This window comes from Leiobunum rupestre, chromosome 2, assembly GCF_980474605.1.
Source record: "Leiobunum rupestre chromosome 2, qqLeiRupe1.1.hap1, whole genome shotgun sequence".
Classification (NCBI taxonomy): Eukaryota; Metazoa; Arthropoda; class Arachnida; order Opiliones; family Sclerosomatidae; genus Leiobunum; species Leiobunum rupestre.
In genome coordinates this window covers 28,904,119-28,929,692 of record NC_143385.1, presented here as the reverse complement: position 1 = coordinate 28,929,692, position 25,574 = coordinate 28,904,119, and the positions used below count along the sequence as shown (strand labels likewise).

Genomic DNA, 25,574 nt, shown 5'->3' with positions numbered 1-25,574 from the left:
ACGTGGACGGACTTCTCGGCAACGAAAAGTTTCAATATCACGGTTGTTATTATCACTGCTGTAAAAAGTGTTTGCCTATCAATAGAAACTTAGCGTTATACGGCGACCACACACAGACCCATAATTCACGATACGCGTCAACCGTTGCTACCACAAACCGCTTCAAGCAATTGGGATACACTGTCCATGAAAAATAGGAATGCATCTTCAAAGCCGAGAGGCGAACTAACTCTGCCATCGACGGCTATCTTTCTACTCAAAATTTAAAATTAAAAACATTAGAACCAATCCGCCCCCGGGAAGTCTTTTTCGGAGGACGTACGTCAGCCTTGAAATTACATCACAAGTGCAAAGAGGGGGAGGAAATTAAATACCTTGATATTTGTTCACTCTATCCGTGGTGTAACAATTATTGCAAGTTACCCGTGGGACACCCTAAAATACACGTAAAAGCTCCTTTCAAAGACATTTCTACCGTAAACGGTTTAATAAAAGCGACAATGCTACCGCCTCAATCTCTCTACCATCCCCTTTTACCCCAAAGAATAGGATCGAAACTAGTGTTTGCCAACTGCCAAAAATGTAGTGAGTCTCGAAACCAGCAGGATTGCCCCCACGAAGACTCTGAACGATAAATAACTGGTACTTGGGTCGATGAAGGGGTACAGTTGGCAATCGAAATGGGTTACAAGGTCATTTCTATTCACGAAATTTAGGAATACGAGATAGTACTATACGATCCGATATCGGAAGAGAGCGGTCTTTTCTCTGAATACGTCAACGCTTTTATTAAACCCAAACAGGAATCCAGCGGCTTACCCTCGGGAAAAGAGACCGAAGAAGAGATTAAGAAATACGTTGACGAATATTATTATTATGATTTTTATGACTTTAATATTTACTATTAATCCTTTTTCCTAGAAAAAGGGTTATTTCTGGCAGGTAAATTTTAAAATTACTTGTTTACCATCCAGCTGCGCTGCTCGTGTTTGTTTATTGTCCGGTTGGGCTGTAAATTCCAAAAACAATTAGGTTTTTCTTAGTTAAAATAGCATTCGTTGAATTAGTCTCTTGGGAAAATATATATAGTCCAACAGCGACTCGAAGCTTCTCGGCCTTTAGGCAAGATCATAGTGTAGTAACTGTTTACTGACAGTTCCAGCTTTAAGAACGATTTTAATGATGGCCATGTCGAACAAAATATTATTTTGAGCAAACTTCATAAATCGTTGCAATATATATGGTATATCAAGAAATAAGTGAATTGAAACAAACCTATTTCCGAACAATAAAAAATTATTAAAAATAAAAACGATGTTTAAAATCTAAAATAAACAGGAATTAAAAAATGTTTCAATTTCAGATAAAAATGCAGCTAATACCTTAGCACCACTTTTAAAATGGCTTCTGTCGTAGAACAATATACGTCCTCTGTAGTAGAACACCTATATGAAAACGGTGCCTACGCGCCTGCGGCGCGCCCGGCTAACCTAACCGTTGCGCGCTAGCCTTTATATAACTACCTCTATATAAAAACTACTTCGTTGAAATGGCCTCCAATATAGGACAGTCCATACATGCAATATTATTTAAAACAGGCGGGGGGAGGAGTAGATTTACCTTATTTCTCTGGGTTTGTGGGACAAAAAGGACACGGAATTGGTAGCTTTTTCAGGGCTAGCTAGGTTTGTTTTCCCATTCCTAAAACAATCCGCCAAATACGTGGGAAATAGGGCTCTTTCTACAGGAAAGAAAGAACTCGGAGACGTCTTGCAAGGTCAGGACTTAAAAACGTCAGCCAATAAACGAATGACAGAAACTGTGGACGAAATGGCGGCTCAAGAAGGTTCGGGTCGTCGCAAGAGAAGAAAAACTATTAAGAAAGCTTTGAAGAAGCCCCGTGCTAAGAAAAAGGGTTCAAGTTAAACGCCGCAAGTTCACGCGTACAGTTCGCGATATTTTTGCTCTCTAAAAATGGAAGTACTTAAAAGCGAATGAAATATTTTCAACGAACTACCAACTCAACTCAGCGTTGAGAAAGGTCAAACGCTATGGTGTAAACCAATTTCATCTATCGACAGCAGTTCTATCATTGAATTCTTGGTACCTGGTACGGGCGACTCTTACACAGATTTGGCCATGACAATGATCTATTGTAAATTTGAAATCGTCAAGACCAACGGTGCCGACTTGGATGCTTGGGCTAGTATCTCCATCGTAAATAATTATCTACATTCGCTCTTTAAACATTGCGATGTGAAACTGAATGATACGACGGTTTCACCATCGGCCGCGAATTATCCCTATCGGGCGTATATCGAAACCTTGCTCAACTTTGGGAACAATGCGAAAAATACTCACCCAGCGACATCTGGATGGTACAATGACACGGCCGGAAGTATGGACCTCCTGACGAACACCAGATTCACGAAGCGTCAAGCCCTCGCGGCGGTTTCGAAAGAATTTGAACTTTACGGGAACATTTTTTGCGACATTTTTAATTTTAACAAGTATTTAATTAATGGCGTAAAACTTAAGGTTTAACTAACTAGAAATAGATATAATTTTACCCTTTTTAGCGACACTGTCGACGCGTATAAAGTCGAATTTATAGACGCTGCTCTAATTGTACGTAAAGTTAAAATTATGCCTAAAATTTTATTAGCCCACCAGCAAGGATTATTACGTAGTAATGCCAAATATCCCTTTACTCGTACCGAAATTAATGCTAAAACATTGGCTAGTTCGATTCAGAACGATATGTTTGACAATATATTCTTAGGTCCGATGCCAAATAGAGTCATTATTGGTTTAGCCACCAACAAAGCGTATAAGGGGTCCGTTAAATCTAACCCTTATAATTTTGAAAATTTCGATCTAAATTATTTGGCTCTATACGTAGATAACGAACAAATCCCTTCGAAAGCGTTGACACCTAATTTTAAAAGTAAACAATTTACGCTAGCCTATCATTCGCTATTCTCGGGAACTGGGATACACTACAAAGACGAAGGAAACCACGTCACGTTGGCTGACTTTCCTCAAGGCTTTGCCTTATACGCTTTTGATCTGACTCCAGATTATTCGGCTAGTGACGTCACGTTTTGGAACCCCGTAAAGAGAGGGCAACTACGCTTAGATTTAGGCTTTGGTACCCCTTTAAAAGAATCTACGGTCGTTATCGTGTACGCCGAATTTTCAATCTTGTTTACAGATAGATAAAAATAGGAACATAATTTGAGACTATTAAAATGACTACGACAAACGTTGACTTATCTCAGGCACTGTATACAACGACGAACTTTTTAGGCATTTTTTCTTCCGATAATTTGAAACCCGTCGCGGAATACCCACAATCGCTTATCATTAATTTTAATAAAAGGGGCGAAACAGGTTCTCATTAGATTTGCGTCTACGCCGATGGCCGAAAACGAGGATTCTACTTTGATTCAATGAGGCTTCCCCCGTTTTTACCACCAATCAGAAAATATTTAAATTTCATGTGTAAGACGTGTACATTTAGTAAAAGACGATTGCAAGGACTAACTAGTAACGTTTGCGGGGAATATTGCGTAATGTATATTTTGCATAGAACTAAAGGACAGAGTACAAAAACGTACTACCAAACGTTTTCCAAAAATTGGGAAAAAAACGACCACAAGATATTTTTATCTTTCACAAATCATACTAGAAAAATCATCACATCGAATTTGGCCGTTCTATTAGCTAGAGAGAGAGGTATGGTGACTGACTGAAAAAAAATGCGGTTCCAGGGGATAAAAAATATATATATTCCCACGCCATCTGGTATCTTTTAGAGATAAGACTCAACCCTCTCGAAAACATGTGCGCGCTTCTACGAGCGCCAAACCATTTACTTTCGAAGAAAATAAACCACCCAAAAACAAAAAAATGCAAGTAGAATCAGGAAGTATTGGTATAATAGTTAGGACAATGGGGTGATTTACGCATTCTAGCATGAAAACAAAACATTGGTAGAAATATATTATTGCATTATTCCCGCACGTTCTATATAAAGTACTTTCTAAAAGTCATTGAAATCTGTTACCGTCATGAACCATTGAAAGAATGTTTCTACCCGTCATTAACAAAATATCTTCAGTAAACGCAAAATAAGATTGGTGAAAAAACACATTGAGTTAATTTAACTGAGATTTAGTTAGCTTTGGGCCTTGTAATGATAAAAAAGATTGGAATTTGACTCGGCCATTTTATTTAATAATATAAACTCATGTACGCGAAAAAACAATTGTAAACAATTTTACCTATGTAACTTTTTCACTCTCAATAAATACTTTAAAATGTAAAAAACACTCTTTATTGAAAAAAACATGACACTTACCCATTTTTTAGCAATCTTCTACGTCACTCAATTTTCCAAGAGGTTTGTTTTCCGTAAACATTTTCAAGTGAGAGCTCGATTTTTATATCGTCAACGTGGTATTTCCAAAACTCTCCTTCGAGTAGCAAAGGGTTTTTCCAAATATTCAAGTGGGTAAAATTATGACGTCAATCATTAAATGCAGTTTTGATCACGAGACGGGTTAATCTCGAGTGTGCAGATCTATTATCTCTGAGAGACAGCCAATAGAATTTGAGGGTTAGGTGTAGTTTAGATCACGTGATGAAATAATCTCGACAAGATAGGAACTGATTATTTCTCCCACGCTTCATTTCTCTTCGGCGCATTGACGAGTAAAGTCCTGCTGTCGGTTAATTCCGTTATTTTTACAAATCGACAAAGGATTTCCAACCGTTAAGTAAGTAACTATATTTTGTTTTGTAGAAGACTATATTTTTAGACATATTTAAAATAATTTGCATATTGAAAAAAGCGTTTATACTGAGAATTTTAGCGTAGAAATTTAACCATATTGAGAAAATTGGGTTTAGTGAAAAAATTAGGCTTTTGAAGTAGGCTTAGAGATGGTATCTTTTGAAACTATAGAACATATTGTATCGAGATCAGCTATGGAAATCGAAGCGTATCGACTTGAAACGTTTCGTCACTGGAAAGATCCACATGTTTCCAAAGAAAAACTAGCGGAGGCCGGATTCTACTATATTCAACGTGGAGATGAAGTACGATGTTACAAGTGCCACGAAATCTTAGGAAACTGGGAAACGGGAGACGTACCTTAATGGGAACATGCCAGATTCATTCCACACTGTCCGTCGAGGGATAATTCAGCATCGGAAAAAAGTACATCTCGCAAGAATGGGATTTCCCGGCACCACCAAGGTCAGCGGCACTGGAGGAGGACGACTTCATCAATATTCCGGTCAGACGTCGTGAAGTAGAAATTTTAATGAAATTATATATACAACTTGCACTTGCAGAAGGTAGTTCGTTTCAACCCTTAAAATGAAATTGTTTATATACCTTACGAAGATCGAATTAATTACTATTTTATAGATACATTACGATTTAAACGGATTATAGATAATGTCGGACTAGTCATTGTAGAAAGATTATACCAAACCTTGTTTCTTATCTTAGAATTAGCTTAAACTCTCTTTTAAACTTTGTATAGTAACTAGCATAGCCTTAACTGTATTTCTTTAAAATTTGTTAAAATTAGAACGTGAAAGAAGAACGCGCGTTAAACGAGATGGAGTTGTGATTTGAAATTTACCGCGAGCGGTCTCTGTTGAATTTTGCTTAATAAGAAGCTTATCTTTTAAAAGTTGTCGTTAACCCTATTTTTACTGTTATGGAATTCGATGGTAAAGCTTAGCTACCATTTACTTAGCTTCTAGTTTATTTCAGTCGGCTAGAATTAGTAACGGAACAGTAGAACGCTCTCCCAATATCTAATACCTTTCGTTACGGTACATTTTGTTGCCGAAACCCGGGAAAACGAATCGCTTTATTCGAATAAAATCTCGATAAAATCATGGCTAATTATGAAGAAGCAGCTTCTGCCGCACCTGAAGCTTTGGCAAAGTCAATAAGAAGACCGCCATTACTAATCTTCTATCGAGCATCGATGGTCACCTGAGGGAAGATCCGCCGGATATTCATACACTGACCAACGATATCCGCCTGCTTGACGCTAAAGAGAAGGCTCTTGATGGACTGAATGTAGAAATAGAAAATCTTATTTCTGGTGATATCGTCCTGGAGACGGACATGATGTGTTCAATGACGAAATACGGAGAACCAATAGTCTTAGCTCGAGGAGATTTAAGCAGTCTACTTAAAAAGCTTACTGATACGAGACCGAAATCACCTGTGATTATCTCGCCAAATCTAACATCGAAAGCTACTTTGCAATCAACTCTACCGTTGACTTCTCTTTCGGTAACTTCACCGGGTTCCAGCGCTTCCAGTACCTCAGTCACGGTCACATCTGGACTTTCGGTATTTACGACAGCATCTCAGCTTTCTGGACAATCTGGATTAACGTCGACCACTCTTCCTGGTCAACCTATCACGTCGGTCGTTGCGCCGTTTCCACCTTCGGGAAACTCACTTACGACACCAAACATCACTTTCTTCGGACCATCATCACACTCTCCGACTATGCTTGTTAGTGACTCTTACGGGATATTGCTTTGCCACGTTTTAAAAGGTCTTATACCTGTGGAATTAAAAATTGAGTTTAATCGTAGGCACGACCACATGTCTTACAAAATAGATGATCTTCTAACTTTTCTGCGCAAAGAAATAAATTGTCGAGAGAGCTTATGGTTCTCGTGCTAATAATCGCTATTCAGAGCGCAAAAATGGGTCTGATAAATCTAATCTCAGCTCACGTAACGGAAATCGAAACCGAGAAACTTTCAATTCGTCCGCCTCAGAGTTGAACATCGCAGCCTCGGGATCAAGCCAGCAACAGCAAAATTACGTAAAAACCTGTTTTACTGCGGCCAAACTACGCACAACACCTCAGAGTTCCCATTAGCCGAAAAACGAAATATCGTCAAAACTAAACAACGATGTTATATCTGCTTAAGAAAACATTACACTAAAGACTGCGATTCAAAATATAAAAACTGTCGAAAATGCGATAAAAAGCACCACCCTTCTCTTTGCGAAAAGCAGGTATCTAAAGAAAAGGCGGAAGAGCCTGAAGACGGTATGAATCCGAAAGAAACATACAACAATCAACTGACAGTAGCGTCTAAAGACAAACCAATGCGATGATCTTGCTACAGACTGCCCAGGCTTGCGCCCTAAACGTCAGAACTGGTGAAAATGTGAGGGTCCGTTGTCTCCTAGACAGTGGAGGCCAGGCATCGTTCATCAATCAGGACGTTTCTCGCAAACTTCCGCTCGTTTCTGAAGAGAAACTCAATACTCTTCCGTTCGAAGGTACAGAGCCAAAGCGTACCACTCGAAGTCGTAATCTTCGAGATCCGGAAAAGCGCGTGACCGTCGAACTCTTCGAGTCCCCGAGAATCAGCAGTGCGGTTTCGCCGTTCCTAGCTCTAATATCGTTTCTGAGATGTCTAAGCTCGGCAGACATGCCATCTGAACATGGAGGTAAAAACATCTCTTCTTCCACCGACCTCTTAATCGGATCAGACCTGTACTGAACGTAGTGTTGGGAGAATCCGCACCCAAACGACTTACCTCATCTCTAGTGGCTCTAAACACTATCTGAAGTCGTCACTGGAAAATTTATTGGTATGAATACCATCGCGATCATGACAGTGGCTGTAACGTCTAAAGAGGAAGAATCTGAAAGTATTTTCTCACAGCTGCGCGCATTCTGGGAGCTGGAGTCTTTGGGCATTATGGATAATGAATCCAAACCTTCCCCCTCTAGCAAAACCCTCGATAATTTCAAAAATAACGTTTCATTCAGTGACGGCCGCTACCAAGTTACGCTTCCCTGGAAGCTCAACAAGAAGGATCTCAGAGGCAACTATGAAATGGCTAAGAAAAGAACTGTCAACCATTTGACGAAACTTAGAACCAATCCTATACTTTTCTCTGAATACAACAATGTCATGCTTGAGCAGCTCAAATCTGAAGTAATCGAAGAAGTGCCTGTAGCTGAATCTACTGTTGGTCCTATATATTATCTTCCTCACCGAGCGGTAATCCGTGGAACAAGCGAGACAACTAAGCTAAGGGTTGTCTATGACGCTGGCTCACATGTCATCGGAGTTCCAAGCCTCAATGACTGCTTAGAGGTGGGGCCAAATGTAAATCCAAATCTTTTGGATGATGTAATCCGGTTTCGGGAGAAAAAAATCGCCTTCACGGGAGATATAATGAAGGCCTTTCTACAAATATCTCTCAAACCCGAAGACTGAGATTCTGCCTTTGGCGTTTCATCCAGCCCCTTTTTGCTGGGAGCTACTCTGCGTCATCATATCGAGAAGTACCAGAAAAATGAACCGGTAACCTGAGAAGCATTATACCGTGGACTCTACGTAGACGATCTAATCGGAGGAGCAGATACTCCGCAAGAAGCCTATGAAATTTTAACAAAGGCAACAAAAATGCTAGCAGATGCCTCAATGAATTTACGTAAATTCAAGACTAACTCTAAGGAGCTACTGGAACTTTGGAACCTGTCTTCATATGTAAGAGAAAACTGGACAAACTCGAGCAACCTCAAATTGTTGGGGCTGTCCTGGAACAATGAGACGGATAAACTGCTATTTGACTGGTTTAAGGGGTTTTCCCCCGAGATCTTCGGTTTCCCCTTCCACAAAAACTTGTTGAGGTTAACGGTAATAGTTAGTGTAGGGAGCTGTTGGCTCGAACGCGTGGCATGCAGGGCTTGCCACCACCCTCCTACGCATTGTAACCCGGCCACCTGAATTAAGGGCTTTAAAAGTCGCATGATGACTTAGGCCTAAGGTGGTGCCTTGGGTATTAGCCTAGCTGATTATTATTATTATTATTATTATTACTTAGAGCCTGTTTTGGAATTTTTATCTAATCACCAAAATTCGAAACGTTCGGTTTTAAAAGCTGGCGCTCGCATCTACGACCCGCTCGGGTTACTTGCGCCCTATACGATTCGAGGAAAATTTCTATACCAGCAACTTTGGAAGCCTAAGCTGTCATGGGACGAAGAAATTCCAGTTAATCTAGCCAACCAGTTTTGAAAATGGTGTTCGGAGCTCCGAGAACTAAAATAAATCGCTGTGTCAAGGTTCTACTTTGAAGAATCAAAAGCTAACCAGCGCCTTTCTACTGAGCTACACATCTTTGTCGATGCCAATAAGAAAGGATACGCCGCTGCCGCGTACTTGCGCTACGTAACTGAACAAGGAGCAGTCGGTACCACACTTGTGGCCTGTAAAACTAGAGTTTCTCTTGTAAAAAAAAAACAGATGCTCCCTCGCTTGGAGTTAATGGGTGCCGTATTAGGAACCCGTCTTTTGAAACATCTGAATAACGCATTCTCTACAGAAATCTCTAAAATACAACTATGGTCCGATTCGACCATTACTCTGTATTGGATTCCAGATAAATCCACAAAATGGAGACCCTTTATCTCCCACAGGGTTCAGGAGATACTGTCTCATACCAACCCAACTCAGTGGAATCATTGCAGCGGGAAAGAAAATCCTGCGCATCTGCCTACTAGAGGTCGCTCTGTCGCTGATCTTGCCACTAATTCCTTATGGTGGCATGGAACTTATTTGCTGAGGAAAATTGATAATCACAAACCAGAAACTGTTCGGAACCACCTCAGCAATGAAGAAAACCCTGAGCTCCAACACGAACTCAAAGTCGAGTTCCAAGAAACATTTCAAGGACTCTGCGCTTATAAAAGCCAACTGTCTCCTATTCTAGACTTGACAAGGTTCAACTCTCTTAACAAAGTATACAGAATAACTGCTTTCGCTTCAAGCACAATTGCACATCTAAATCTGAAGATAGAAAGATCGAGTCCCTTACCTCTGAAGAGATTGAAAATGCAGAAAAATATTGGGTAAAACAAGCCCAAAGGCCCGGAAAGCTTTTTACCCGAAATTCTCAGTCTTCAGAAAAATAAATCTATTAACAATGAATCAAAAATAAAACTCTTGAAACCATTTATTGCTGACGATGGTATGCTATGTGTTGGTGGTCGCATCACTTCTTCCAATTTGACATACCGACAACGTCACCCATGGATACTTCCGTCTTCCCATCGGCTTTCCATTCTAATCGCTATGAATATACACCAACGAATACTACACGCTGGTGTCAATGATACTCTCGTCGAAGTGAGAGAGCGATACTGGGTGATTCGTGGTCGACAAATGATCAAACACGTCATCTCGCGCTGCACCATTTGCAAATGCTTTCGAGCCGTTCCATCAGCCACCGAGATGGCTCCTTTACCTTCTTTTCAAACCACTCCTGCCAAACCCTTCACCATGTGCGGGTTGGACTTCGCAGGGCCACTCTATACCAAAAAACAGGACAAGTGCTACATTGCACTTTTCACTTGCGCCGTAACCCGCGCGGTTTATCTCGAGGTGGTCAGCGGAGAAATTCCTGCTTGCTTTATTGTTCGTCGGGGAATTCCGAGTCGGATTTTCTCGGACAACGCAAAGTCTTTTAAACGAGCGGACGTCGACCTGAAAGCACTATTCAAGAACCTGAAGTGCCCAGAAGTACTCGAATACTTCGGCAGTAACCACATTTCTTGGAACTACATCGTTGAACGCGCCCCCTGGTGGGGTGGTTTCTGGGAACGGTTAGTTCGCTCTGTCAAGGAATGTCTGCGCAGAGTACTAGGACAATCCCACCTTACGTTTGAGGAAATAACTACGCTGATTGCTGAAGCTGAAGCTGTAATCAATTCAAGGCCGATTACCTATGTATACCAAGATGTTGGAGAACCTATTCCCCTAACTCCGGCTCACGCTCTCGTTGGTGGTAGATTAACCTCCTTGCCTTCTAGAACTTTTCTTAGAGACTTAACTGCGAATCCCACGCGCAAACAGTTAGAGAAACGAGAAAGGCATCGCCAACGAACGATGGACAATTTCTGGAGTAGTGGAAGAAAAGTTACTTATTGGATTTACGCTCCGCTCATTTTCGCACTAAATCAATACCCACCTCGGACCTAAAAAAGGGCGATGTTGTCCTAATTGCTAAGCCAAAGCTTCCACGACTATGTTGGAAAATGGCAGTAATTGAAGAAATTTTTCTGGGTCGGTCGTGCCTTCTAAGACTCTCTAACGGTACTCTCATAAAGAGACCAATTTCTTTGTTGTATAACCTTGAACTAACCGATGATTGTAATGACGAATTTCATTTGTTTTTGAGCGATGTTCAAGGAGGGGAGCTTGTGTAGATAGATTATCCCAAACTGTATTCCTTTAAAATTGGTTAAAATTAGAACGTGAAAGAAGAACGCGCGTAAAACGAGATGGAGTTGTGATTTGAAATTTACCGCGAGCGGTCTCTCTTGAATTTTGCTTAATAAAAAGCTCATCTTTTAAAAGTTGTCGTTAACCCTATTTTTACTGTGATGGAATTCGATGGTTAAGCCTAGCTACCACTTACTTAGCTTCTAGTCTATTTCAGTCGACTAGAATTAGTTACGGAACAGTCGAACGCTCTCCCAATATGTAATACCTTTCGTTTCGGCACATTCATAGAACCAATTTTACGTAATCATGTAAACAAAGTTCCAAAATAAAAATAAATTAAATTTAAATTACCTAGAGATTAGAAATTAAGGGAATTGGAAGCGATAAAGAAATTATAGAGTTTCGGAATTATAGCGATCAGGGATAGGGGTAAAGATGAGTAAAATCCATCCTCCAGAAATCTACGCGATTAAAACAAATTCTGGAGAACGGGAGAAAGCGGAGGGGTAAAGTCCATCCTCCAGAAATCTGCACGAGGAAAACTAAGTCTGGAGAACGGGGGGGGGGGAGGCAGAGAGAGATTCTAGGGATTGTGACTTGGAGGACGAGATAAGATATCAGACTGATTATCTCGTCCTCCAGGTGATAATCCTTCTCTCTAACACGAACAAATTTAATGGCGAACGCAAAACACAACTGAAATAAATATTATTACATAGTTCGCTTTATATAGCGGAATAAAATCAGGTTAAAAAATAAACAACAAATTGATAACAACGGAAATGTAAATAAACTAGCACTGCTTTTCTCTAATCCCCATAAATTATAATCGCAAGAATTTTAGTTACTCAGAATTTGTTGTGTCCCCCATGCAACTGCTTTCCCCAATCAATAGAATTTTTAGTCACCAGAATTTCAAATCCCTAGAATTCGCTGTGTTCCCCTCCGCTGTATCCAAAAACCCCCAAATTATAATAATCCAATTTTCCAAACCACAGAATTCGATGTTTACCACTCGCTTCCGCATTTCCCCTAATATCCAGAATTTGGTTTCCCCCTCGTTGCTGCGTTCCCCAAATCACCAAAGTTTATGGTAAACAGGATTTTCAATCCCCAGAATTCGATAGTTTCCCCATGCTGCCGCTTTTCCCCCAACCCTTATAATTTGTAGTAACTAGAATAGTGAATGCTCAGAATTCGCTGTTTCCCCCTCTTTGCTGCTTTTCACCAATTCGCGAAATTTGTAGTCATTAGAATTTCTAATCCGCAGAATTCGATAAATTACCCTCGCTTCCACGTTTTCCCAAAACCATATAATTTTTAGCCACCAGATTTTGCAATTCCCAGAATCCGATGGTTTCCCCTCGCTGCCGCTTATTCCTAAATCCCTATAATTAGTAGTTGCCAGAATTTTAAATACCCAGAATTCACTGTTTTCCCCTCGCTTCCCAAAAACCCAATAATTTTAAGTAATCAGATTTTCTAAACTGCAGAATTCGATTTTTACCTCTCGCTGCCGCTTTTCCCCTAATATCCAGAATTTGCTTTTCCCCTCGCTGCTGCTGTACCCCAATCCCCATAATTTTTAGTCTACAGAATTTTAAATCCCAAGAATTGGATTTTTTTCACTTGCTGTCGCTTTTCCCAAATACCCATTATTTGGAGGCACCATTATTTTAAATGCCCGGAGTTCACTGTTTCCCCCTCTTTTCTGCTTTCCCCTTATCCCCATAATTTATGATAAACAGAATTTTCAATCCTCAGAATTCGCTGTTTTCCCGTCGCTTCCGCTTCTTCCACAAAACCCCATTGTTTTTAGTCATTACATTTTCCAATCACCAGAAAACACTGTTTTCCCCCTCGCCGCTGCTTTTAATAAATCCCCATAGTTTAAATACGCTAGTAATTCCAATCCCCAGAATTCAATGTTTGTCACTCGCTGCCATGTTTACACCATTCTCCATAATTTGTGGTCACCAAATTTTTGATTTCTCTGAATTATCCTTTTTCTCCTAGCTGCTGCTTTTCTGCAAACCCCATAGTTTGTCGTCACCAGAATTTTCAATCCATAGAATTCGATGTTTAAACCTCGCTTCCACGTTTTCGCAAAACTACATAATTTGTAGTCCCTAGATTTTACAATCGAGAGAAAAAGCTGTTTTCAACAATCCCCATAGTTTATAGTCGACAGTAGTCCCAATCCCCATAATTCAATGTTTTTTACTATCTGCCGTGATTTCCCCAATCCCCTCGTTTAAAGTCGCCATAATTATCAATCCCCAGAATTCTTTGTTTTCCCCTCGCTGCTGCTTTTCGCCAATCTCCATAGTTGGTAGTAGCCAGAAATTTTAATCCACAGAATTTGCTGTTTTCCCCTAGATGGCGCTTTTTCCTCAATTTTTTTAAGTTGTAGTTGCCAGAATTTTAAATCACCAGAAATCACGGTTTTCCCCTCGCTTTTGCTTTTTCCATAAATTCCATAATATTTAGAAACCCGATTTTAAATTCCCAGAATTCACTGTTTCCCCCTCGCTGCTGCATTTTGTTAATCCCCATAGTTTATAGTATCCAGAAACTTACTTTTCAGAATTCTATGTTTTCTACTCGCTGCCGCTTTTCGCCTAATTTCCAGAATTGGCTGCTTTCCCCCAATCCCCATAATTTGTAGTAACTAGAATTGTAAATCCCCAAAATTCGCTGTTTTCCCGTCGCTTTCGCTTTTTCCCAAACCCCCATATTTTTAAGTCACCATATTTCCCTATTCCCAGAATTTGCTGCTGTATTTCCTTAATCGCCAAAGTTTATAATAGCCAGAATCTAAATTTTCAGAATTTGATGTTTGTCACCCACTGCCGCTTTTTCCCTTAATTCCAGAATTGGCTGTTTCCCCACGCTACTACTTTCCCCCAATCCCCATAATTTGTAGTCACCAGAATTTTAAATGCCCAGTATTCGCTATTTTCCCCTTACCGCTGCTTTTCTTAAATCCCTATAGTTTATAAACGTAAGAATGTCAATTCCTCAGAAATTGTTATGTCCCGTCGCAACTGTTTTTCCTAAATCCCCATGATTTGTAGTCGCCAGAATTTTCAATCCACAGAAATCGCTGTTTTCCCCGCGATTCCGCTTTTTCCAAAATCTCTATAATATTAAGAAAACAGATTTTTTAATCGCCAGAATTCGATTTTTCCCCATCGCTGCCGCATATCCTTAATTCCTATAGTTTATAGTAGCCGGAATCAAAATTTTAAGAATTTGATGTTCGTCACCCTCTGCCGCTTTTCCCCATAAATTCCAGAATTGGCTTTTTCCCCACGCTGCTTTCCCTAATCCCCATAATTTGTAGTCATCAGAATTTTTATTGCCCAGAATTCTATATTTCCCCCTCACCGCTGCTTTTCTCCAATTTACATAAATTATAGTCGCAAGAATTTTAAATCCTCAGAATTTGTGGTTTCCCCTTCGAAACTGCTTTCCCCAATCCCCATATTTTATTGTCGCTATAATTTTAAATACCGATAATTCACTGTTTTCCCTTAGCTTCCGCTTTTTTCCAAAACCCCATAATTTTTAGTCATTTCATTTTCCAATCACCAGAAACCGCTTGTTTTCCCCTCGCCGCAGCTTCTCATAAATCCCCATAGTTTAGAGTCACCAGTAGTTTCAATTCCCAGAATTCGTTGTTTCTCCTCACTGCTGCTTTTCCCCAATCCCCATAGTTTAATCTAGTCGCCAGTATTTGAAATTTTCAGAATTAAATATTTTTCGCTGCCGCTTTTCCCCAATCCGCATACGTTTAAGGCACCATAATTTTTAATGCTCAGAATTCGCTCTTACCCCGTCACCGCTGTTTTCTCCAATCCCCATAATTTTTAGTCGTAGAAATTTAAATCCTCAGAATTTGTAGTGTCCCCCTCACAACTGCTTTTACCCAATCACCATAGTTTATAGTCGCTTAAATTTTAAATCCCGATAATTCACTGTTTTCTGCTCGGTTCCGCTTTTTCCCGAAACCCCAAAATTTTTAGTCATTTCATTTTCCTATCACCAGAAATCTCTGTCTCCCCTAGGGCTCGAGGTTTTCTGATCATTTCGATCGAAAAATTCGGTTAACTATAAAATATCGGACAATTTACAGATAATTTTCCGAATAAAACTCTCGCTCGTGTCTCCGATGACATTTTAGTTCAAATAAATTTCCTATTGTTTAACTGATTAAGTTTTTATGTATATAAACATAACTGGTTTTTTAAACATAATTAGTTTACCATTGCCTATGTTTTCAAAAATATTTTTTACCCGAAAAACCACGAAGAGCTTAAGCTATTTTATTTGGTGACTATAATTTTATTTTTTAGAAATAGCCAAACAGCTTATAGCTTCGTAATAGAAATAAATTGAACATATTCCCGATAAAAGAGAACATCGTTTTTTAACAAATTTTACCGTCATTAATTAATCAAAAATATTTTTCAAATCAAATAGAAAGAATGCTAATTTAATAAAATAAAAAAACATGCAATTATCCGAATTCTGTATTACTCGACTAAATTTATTTCAAATATATCGTATAATTCGGGTAATACGTCATAACTTAGATTTTAAATTCCAATTAGAGAGGCTAGAAATGAAATAAGATGTATGCACTTTGACACATTCCCCTTTAATATTACAGTGCTCTACCACTTGGTCATGGGGCCCGACCAAAAGCTTGCATTCCAAGAAGCAAAACGTACCCTACAAACATCACATCTCCTGGTCCACTTTGATATCGACAAAGAGGTCACAATTGCATGTGACGCTTCGCCAGTGGGGATCGGTGCCGTAATTTCGCACATCGTCGATGGCACCGAGAAGCCAATCGCTTTTGCGTCCCGCAGCCTCACTCCAGCGGAAAATAACTACTCCCAATTGGACAAGGAAGGCCTCGCCATAGTAGAAGAAGTTCAAGGACTACCTCTACGGCCAGAAGTTCACGTTGTATACCGATCACCAGCCACTTGTCACGTTGCTTGCAGCACACAAACCCATTCCGTCAATGGCAGCCGCTTGAATTCAACGGTGGGCACTCATGTTAGCAGCGTATTCATATGAACTCAAGTTTCGGAAGTGCTCCGCCAACGCGAACGTGGACGCTCTGAGCAGATCACCGCTGCTCTTCAACATCACAGCTACACCAATTCCGGCGGAATACGTCTTTGCGGTCCAGGGCGTCGCAGAAACCGGACCCCTTACTCCACGACAACTTGCTGACGCCACCATAGTGGATCCAACTCTTCAACAACTAAGAAAACACATGACTCACGGATGGCCACAAAGAATTCACCCAAATTTGGCAACGTACCATCGTCGACGAGACGACTTATCAAATTATCATGGTATCCTCCTCATGGGTAATCTAGTAATAATTCCTGAAGCCCAACGCGCCACACTCGTTCAAGAGCTTCATAGCTTCCATCAGGGCACCGTAAAAATAAAAGCGATTGCTCGCTCATGAATGTGGCGGCCTGGGATTGACGCAGACATTGAAAGCATTTCACACAACTGCAACATCTGTCACCTTACCTGCCAAGCGATTTCGACCATGGCCAGCCGTAACATCACCTTTTGAGAGGGTTCACGCCGACTTTGCTGGCCCGATCGAGGGAAATTTCCTGTTCATTGTCGTCGACTGTTACAGTAAATGGATCGAGGTTACCGTTACACACTCGCAGTCCTCCCACGCTGTGATTCAAAGCCTTCGGGAAATTATGGCGCGTTTCGGCATTATGCTGACCCTCGTCACGGACAATGGCACGTGTTTCACGAGCTCCGAGTTCGCACAGTTCACTTAAAGTAACGGCATCCACCACATCACAACAGCACCGTCAAGGATCATTTGAGGAAGCTCTCCGACATCAACCTCAAAACGTTGGATGTTATCCAAACTGGATTGAACACTCACACGACAGGATCGTTACACGAGAGACTAGCTAGGATCTTAATCAACCATGGGCGGACACCTGCCGCAAATGGAAAGTCCCCAGCTGAATTAATGTTGGGACAGTCTATAACCACCCACATCGACCTATGCCATCCCAGAAACATTCCACGACAGAAAGCCGAAAGATGAAAACCAAAATTTCAGACGAACGACATTGTATACGCTTACAATTTTGGGAACGGGGAAAAGTGGCTTAGAAGCGCGATTGTCAGAGCTTTGGGACGAATGATGTACCTCATAGAGACACCTGGAGGCACCATCCGACGTCACCAAAACCAACTGCGGCTCCGTAAAAACACAAACCCAGCACAACCACAACCACTTGGGGACCAACGCCCCGTGAGTACAAACCCACGAGTGGAAACCACCACCACGGCATATAAAACGACCTCCACGGATCCCACCATCAGTAGTCCAACTGATACCACACCTCGGCACATGTCACAACAACGCACACCGACATCACGGAGGACAGAAACACCAATCAGCCTCAGCCCGCCTCGCAGTCTGCAAATTTCCAACCATGATAACCCGGCAACACCGATTTCACGAAGGAAACAAGTTCCCGTCCTAACCCGAACAGCCACACAATCCAAAAAACAGACCAGGCTGGACTCCATGCCAACAAAAACTTCGATAACCCGCACAAAACCAGCAAGACAAAGAAGAGCTCCGGTGCGGTTAAATATCTAAGCGAACGTTTTAGTTTTCCATAGTTGTATGTAAAAAAGGGGGGAGCAGTTGTCATATCCATAACAAACTAAACCAAATTTAAATATGGCGCCACTAGCCTTTTGACAGTTAGGGGAGCCGTCTGCGAAAGGAAGAAGGTAAACCAGTTCCCGGTCGTAGCTGGGGATTCTTGTTCCCGCCTCGGCCTGGAGACGTAGCTAGAAAACTCATTCTATGTAATCACTTCTATTATGTGTAAAGATTATTCCATTAAACGTTATTATAATTAACCAAAGTTTATTCAATCAACATGCACAACAATTGGGTTATAAGAGACATAAGAACTTCCTAAAGTTTTAAATACTGAACACCCACCAAATTAATAAAGCAGGTGTCGCGCTAAAGTGGCTGAACTGGTCTGGAAGATGTGCAGACCAGAAAATAAGAAGTCCAAGATAAATATCTCGAGATGGTGGGCATCCGTACTTGTATTGTTGAAGAAACCAGAGAGTACTTGTACTGTTGACGAAACCAGGTGGTACTTGCACTGTTGAAGAAATCAGGTGGACCTTGTACTTTTAAAGAAACCAGAGCGTATTTGTCCTTATGAAGATTGTAGGGGGTACTTGTAGTGTTGATGAAACCATGTGGCACTTGTACTGTTGAAAAAACCAGGCGGTACTTTGTAATGTTAAAGAAACTAAAGGGTAGTTGTCCTGTTGAAGAAACCACTAGGTTGTTGTCCTGTTGAAGAAATCAGGTGGTCCTTGAACTGTTAATGACACCTCACGAAATGTTTTCCGAAAAATTGGCTTTTTTTGTTTTTTTTCGTTTACCAAAAAAACATCTGATATTGCCAATCTACTTTCAGTAAAGACAAAATACGTATTCCATAAATTTAGGAAGATTAGAATTAAGCAGAAGTCTGTAAAAACCTCTTTGGGAGGAAGTATGAAAGCTTAATCGAATCCAGTAACAAAATTATTTCGTCGTGGTGCTAAGTAAGTGTAACGGAACTGTAATATCCTACTATATCTATCTTTATAACTCTGACTTTTATTTTCACGCGCGTATAAGTAAATTGAGGAAGGTTTTGAAATGGGAAGAAATTTATCATTCAGGAACTCGGGAATGTAATAACCGTAATAAAAGTTCAGTCTCTCTCTCTCTCTCTCTCTCTCTCTAATTTGCATAGCAGTTACTCAACGCAGCTTCCAAAGACAGTAAAGGAACGATTACAATTTTTCATCGATATATAAAAAAAAGTCAAGGGTCAGCGCCCTTTCATTTGAACGAACCTTTCATATAGAAAATGACCGTTGATTAGCTTCCAAGCCAAAAGTAAATCATCCAAAAAGGACCAGTGGTGTCCGATTCACTCTTCAAATGTCCGATAGTAGGGCACCTTACTAACTAGTTAAGTTCTCAGTTAAATATTAAACGTTTATTAAACACTTTTTTATTCTACCGCGTAGTTAACATCCATACATCTATACATCCATACATAGATATTAAGCCGAAAATGGTCCATATTGACCTTAAAATAAAATATTTAACCATAAATTTATCATTATGAAATTCAGTTATGTTATTTGTAACGCAACAGTGAAATTTATATTTTAGTACATGAATTTAGCTCATTTTAACGTTGCGAGTATTTCAGTGAATTTAGCCAGTATAGCCGTTACTCGACAACATCTTCTTTCCACCAAGATTTTAAGCACATCATAGACGAAATCGTTTCCAGGCCCAAACTTTCTCTCTTGAAAGTAACTATAGGTCGGAGCCTAAGGAAAATATTTGCTCTGCGGGAACTGACGTCCCTGGAATTGCTAGGTAATCCCAAGCCATTTTTGCAACTCCAGGATAAACCTCTTCGTTAGCCTAAAATGTTACGTGTATGATATGAATATCGTATAACCTATTTTTTACCACTGAAATATTTAATTTAATTTTAAGGAAACAGTGTTAAAATAACTGATAACATTTTAAGTAACTAATAATATAATTGCGCGCATTTGGTCTAATCTAACCCAAATAGTTTGGGAACAATTACTTCCGTCTTTCTTAGGCTCCCCTTTAAAAAAGGTCAAATGGTTTTTGGAAGTCTCTTTGCCATCGGGAAAGTAAAGTATTATAGCTACCAGTTTGCTAAATAAACCTGAAATAATTCTTTTTACATCGGCACTCCCAATTCTTTTTCAGTTTTCGCGTTACGTTAAAGCATAAGTTTATAATTCTCTTTAATAAGTTTGTCGCTTCGGGAAATATTTTACTGAGAGCTCTTCACGCAGTGACGTAATTGCGGGCGCCCCTAGCGAGGCGCTCTTAAAGGCTACGCGAGACACAAGAGCTAGCGGACGCAAAACGGCGCACAAGCCCAATATGGTCTCTCTTGTGACTAGCTCTCGGTAAACGTTTCGCTTGTGAAGAATACGAAGTTCATACTTATGTAACTTTATTATAAACTTATGGTAAAAGTGAACTCCCTGCCAAGTTTTACGTATGTTTAAGTTAGAAATTTTTTTAGAAACTTACCTTCCACTACTGTAACACGTTATTTTTTGGGGGTTGAAGGTCATCTTCAGTATTTCGGCGCTCTTTTATTAGCTCAATGGTCTTTTAGGATAGTATGCGAAAATACCAAGTGTATCTTCAGTTGTATTTGCAGAAGTTGAAGAAATGGATGTTATATCATAGTAATTGTTGAAGACAGAAAGTACTTTCGCTTTAATAATTTTGGCCACGTCTCTTGGGTAATTCGTTTGAACGAAGTCCATTTTCAATGTTGGGTCAACAACTAAAACGTTCCAATAGTACAATTAGTAATTTGGGATGTTTTATTAACACTTAAAAGGCATGGGAAAGATGTTATTGCCACCATGGAACCAAAACAACAGAAGATCCTGGTAAATGGTAATCCATAATGATGCTGGAGCCTTAGTTAATTGTTTGCGTGCTCCGTCATAATCATTAGTTAACTCTTACATATTTTAGGGAAATAAATTACCAAATATGTATCATTACATGGTTTCAACTACTTATTACAAAGTATAACTAAAGTTGTTGAATCGTTCCTAGAACTATTCACTTTTAGTTAAAATATTATACATATGGCTATCCAAAACGCTTCAATCCTGGACATTTCCAAGTATTTAGATAATTTTGTTTTAGCCACCTTGCAAGCATGGTTTAAAATGGTATCATCGTGATCCTTTGATAGTTTATCAATCAACCAGAAATAGGACGGCATAATGGTTGAAAGCGTAGGATATTTAGTTGATGAAAAGAATTTGGTAGCCATCTCGAAGTCCTAAGTATGAAGTTAAATACATTAGTCATTGTTAGATACGAATTGAAATAATATTTTCACTTTGGAGTTAGTTTGTAGTCATATAATAAATTAAGCACCGACAAGTACTTATTGATGACATGAAAATTTTATTGTTTATTACCTTTAAAAGTATAATAAGTTTCTTGAGATTGTCCCATTCAGTGTCAATTAAAATTAATTTTCCCAGTTCTAGGTCGGATTTCATTATCGCCTCTAATGACTATAGAAGTAAAACATAGATTTTAACTAACCTATTCAATTCGTAACATATACGTTTTCTTCATGGAACTATCTTATTTTGTTTTGGAATAACCTTTTGAACGCCACATATTTGGTTTTTCCGTGGCAATAATGTTACGCGTAGACAGTGAAAAAAGGGACGTAATTTTTTTGCGTTTGAAAGATTTTAGCCACGGAACCAAAACGTTATGACATAATACAATAACCTACTTGTTTACAATACACTGCACGTTTCAACATTACATACGTTGAATTCCATCTCGTCTTAACATCGAGAACCACCGCCAGATCGTCCAGTTGAAATGATCTATTTAATTCAGAAAACGCTTTCTCCCTTCGATGTGACAATCGTATTTTCAAAAGTACAGCTCGGATCTACGATGAAGGATTTTTTTTGGGTTTAAACAAAATCGATATGGCTTTTATAGTCGCTAGGCGAATTAGGTGACTTGGATATTAGCCTAGCGATTACTATTCGCGACCGAAACGGATCTAGGTGGCGCTACGGCGCCGAAGTTTACACGCCACAGTCACCCTGTATGTGTAGCGTCCGCTATAGAGATCGGCGAAACAGATAAATTAATCGCTAAAATTACGATTAATCATGAAAGTTACGGCTAAATCCACGGCTAAAAAGTGATTTAACATGATAAAAATAATTTTATTTTCAGGATAATCGTCGGTTGTGGGTAAATTAATACGATTTTTTCTTATCCAAACGCCGAGCTCTAGTCCGCTATAATAGAAAATGCGTATATCTGGGAGTCAATGCTTTTCTCTGTTGCATTATAATAATTCAGCAAATAACTCCAAAGGAAAAAAAAAAACTTTTCATAAATTTCCGCGTTAATTTTTAAAATTTTGATTTCCAGTAACGGCTGCTAATGTGCGACCCCTTTCTTTTTACAAGAAATAAACAAAGATTGAATTGATTTTCTATTATTTCTATTATTACTGTTATTTCTATTATTACTGTTATTTCTATTATTACTGTTATTTCTATTGTTACTGTTATTTCTATTGTTACTGTTACTACTATTGTTACTGTTATTACTATTGTTACTGTTATTACTATTGTTACTGTTATTACTATTGTTACTGTTATTACTATTGTTACTAACTATAACCGTAAAGCCATTTATTTACTGTCGATACGGAAGTTCCGATAGATATTTGGGTGTTGGAATCTTCATCTGACTCTTCGTAGTCAGCTTCGTCTTCATATTCAGGTTCTGATTTAAGATGTTTCAGTAACTCCTGCACGGCTAAATTTAGAACATGCGCCAAGCAACGGATACGGGTTTCGGCACTGAACCTAAAAACTAGTTCTCCACGCTTAGTCTCTAGTTCTTCTACGAATGCCCCGTTATTTGAGTCATTGTCCATGGTAATTGCCAGAGCCTAGTCGCAATGAAACTTTTTAATTTGAACCATTAGCACTCACAACTTATAACCAGCGTAACATTACGGACTGAGCACTCTCAATAATATCGCTATCGACGAACAACCACAATTCCATGGACTATTTTAGGCCTGATCGCAATAGGCAACCCACTAAAGCCCCGATTTTCATTGGGTTCCAAGTGGCATAACATTTTTATAAGACGTAAATTCTGGGGATTTGCTTTAGAACTTCTAACTAACAATATTTTCATGACCTTACATTTATGTAGAATTTAGTTGGTTGACGTACAATATAGGTGTTACTCCTAAATATCGACAAGGTATAACGATAAAGAGGTAAATAGTTTAGATTGACCCACCTTAGACGTTGTGCTTTGTACTAAATTCATGAAAACGCTACAGATATTCTTTCCCGTGTGTCTTTCCGAAAATGGTATGAAGCCCAAAGCGTGTTTGATAGATTCCAATTAGCGTCTTTAAAATGACCGGTAACCTCGAGATAAGGGAGCTGATTTTTGGCGGCCCACGCGTCAATGGTATACGAAACTTGACCACTAATACCCTAAAATAAAGTATTTTCCAGAAACTCGGCAAGCGGGGTTAAAGTATGTGAATGTTAAGAAGGGGTCGAGAGGGGGTAGAAATTTAGTATAGTCAAAGGAAGGACCAGGGGGGGGGGGGGTTGATGGTCAACGTACCTCGCATATTTCTTTTAATTTCGAAAATTCAATTTTGTAAGACTAATACATATTTTAGTTTGTGGAATGCTATTTGGAATAGTCTATTTTTCGGATTCATCGACGCAAGCATTTTCTTGTCGGGTGTTCTACTGCAGTAAATGGCTGGTCCGTCGCTACGAGCCATTTTTTTACACATTCTTAGCGTAATCGGTTTCGGTTTTGCTAGACTGAAATAGAAGACCATTCTGATTATTCGGCGGTATTTTGTCAATAAATATATTAGAATGCTTTATTGTAATTCTAATGTCTTATTGCAAATTTGGGTACGGTACAACTTTTTTTTTAATCCTGCGAGCAGTTTTATAGAATTTACCCGAATACTTTCCGTTCCTTGCTGTTGGTGACTAACATAGTTACCAACTTCTAGCCTATAATTCGAATAAGCTCTCCATTTCTTAAGAGGAGTCTTAGAAATAGTGGCACCGTAACGAATCTGGGTTTAAGTGGCAAAGATAGGGTTCTACTTAATCCAAGTGTACCTAAGGACTACGAAAACAGGTTTTCGAAAGGCCGTAATTTTTTCCAATTGGAAACATACTTGAAAGCTTTTGCATACGAAAATAAATTATTTTATCCGATTGAAAGGGATAGAGATACCGGGGTCTAGATTTCTTTTTTTTAATTAAGTCTTTTTGTTAGATCAAAAAATGTAATCAAGGCGTGTATCAAGGAACAAGCTTAGACGGCTGAGACTGCAAATCTAAAGATCCTAAACCAAACTAAAAGTTATGTCCTGCCGACGTATGATTTCTTACGAAAATCAGCCAGGGAAGTAAGCATCAATGTAGACCGCGCAAGCGTTATTTTAGAAGGGCGATAGGTACAAAAGTATGGTAGGGATGCCGGTTGAGCTCAAAGAACGGATAGGTTTGACGAAAAAAATCTCAGTATAAACTGCGCCCTTACTGACACCCCTCTGGCTACGCCACTACGGAACTGAAAACAACCTGTCATGGTAACGTGCACGCAACGCAACTGATGAATGTAATTAAATTGCCTAAAGCCACGATCGTTAACGTATCAAGTTCCCTAGTGAACTAAAAGCGAAACCTGTCTAAATTGTATTGGCGCGGTCTGCTATCTCAAAAAAACAATACTTTATACGCATCGCTACAAGTATTTGCATTCAATTACAGGCGTACACACTATATGTACAAGGAATGGTTTGCCTTGGTTAAAAGTACTTTGCAAAAAATCGGTGTTCATGAAAATATTACCTTCGCTGGAAGCTTGACACAGTCTAATTCCGGGTGTTTATGAACTATGTGGTAACGCAGGTGGCTCGTTCCCATAGTCGTTCTCGACGAAGCCGCATATTTTCTAAAGTATAATAAATTAGACAAAATATAATATATTTTTCACGCGTTATAGACAAAATGCTATATTTCTTACTTACTTTCTGCAGTATTTACACGTTGCCGATTGATTATCTAACGTGAAGTAATTCCATATAGACTTCGCAAATTGCGGCCCTTTTCCTCGGTAGCTTCATCGATATCTTAGACCGAAGCTTCCGCCATCGTAACGCGCAGTTAACCTTTTTTTTTTTACATCCACACATCGGTGTAAACCCAAGGCCTTAGACACCAGCACACAATAACTGATTAATCAGGGCGAGATATGTGTAACGGCCACGCCAACGGGGGGATACGTGGGGACAGGGGTGGAGACACCCGTGGCGGAAGTATTCCGACCACCCGTTGGGGGATTGGTGGTCGTCCTCACACGGCCATCCACAAACTCTGATTACAGGAGTGATCCACTACTCCCGGCACGCGCAGTTAACTGCCGAAAACCAAATAATTCTAGCGTTTGACAAATGTCGTAAAATTTTTCGAAAGGTGATAAAAAACAAAAGTTCAAAAGTCCTTTTTTTCCGAAAATAGCTAATATAAATATT

General features: G+C 39.6%; 4 protein-coding genes and 1 long non-coding RNA gene across 5 annotated transcripts; 3 read left to right on the top strand and 2 right to left on the bottom strand.

Moving 5' to 3' along the window:
• Positions 1 to 7,674: 7,674 nt before the first annotated feature.
• Positions 7,675 to 8,289, top strand: LOC149957277 (uncharacterized). Its single transcript, XM_090166944.1, has one exon. It carries the CDS (start codon positions 7,675 to 7,677, stop codon positions 8,287 to 8,289), a length of 615 nt encoding a protein of 204 aa, XP_090023070.1.
• A 1,758-nt stretch (positions 8,290 to 10,047) lies between these two features.
• LOC149957276 (uncharacterized) lies at positions 10,048 to 11,055 on the top strand. Its single transcript, XM_090166943.1, has one exon. It carries the CDS (start codon positions 10,048 to 10,050, stop codon positions 11,053 to 11,055), a length of 1,008 nt encoding a protein of 335 aa, XP_090023069.1.
• Positions 11,056 to 15,993: 4,938 nt separating this feature from the next.
• On the top strand, positions 15,994 to 17,413 carry LOC149957275 (uncharacterized). Its single transcript, XM_090166942.1, has 4 exons — positions 15,994 to 16,362; positions 16,412 to 16,768; positions 16,824 to 17,116; positions 17,164 to 17,413. Exons 1-4 carry the CDS (start codon positions 15,994 to 15,996, stop codon positions 17,411 to 17,413), a joined length of 1,269 nt encoding a protein of 422 aa, XP_090023068.1.
• Positions 17,414 to 18,313: 900 nt separating this feature from the next.
• LOC149957273 (uncharacterized) lies at positions 18,314 to 25,147 on the bottom strand. The gene is made up of 7 exons (XM_090164762.1): positions 25,071 to 25,147; positions 24,892 to 24,994; positions 22,677 to 22,931; positions 21,741 to 21,905; positions 21,412 to 21,510; positions 21,068 to 21,269; positions 18,314 to 18,615 (listed from the first exon to the last, which is right to left on the bottom strand). The coding sequence occupies exons 2-7, from the start codon at positions 24,964 to 24,966 to the stop codon at positions 18,356 to 18,358; spliced, it is 1,056 nt and encodes a 351-aa protein (XP_090020888.1). The 5' UTR covers positions 24,967 to 24,994; positions 25,071 to 25,147; the 3' UTR covers positions 18,314 to 18,355.
• On the bottom strand, positions 23,174 to 23,693 carry LOC149957274 (uncharacterized). Its single transcript, XR_016478198.1, has 3 exons — positions 23,633 to 23,693; positions 23,294 to 23,496; positions 23,174 to 23,239 (listed from the first exon to the last, which is right to left on the bottom strand). It is a non-coding gene; the product is annotated as an uncharacterized LOC149957274 (long non-coding RNA).
• Positions 25,148 to 25,574: the final 427 nt, after the last annotated feature.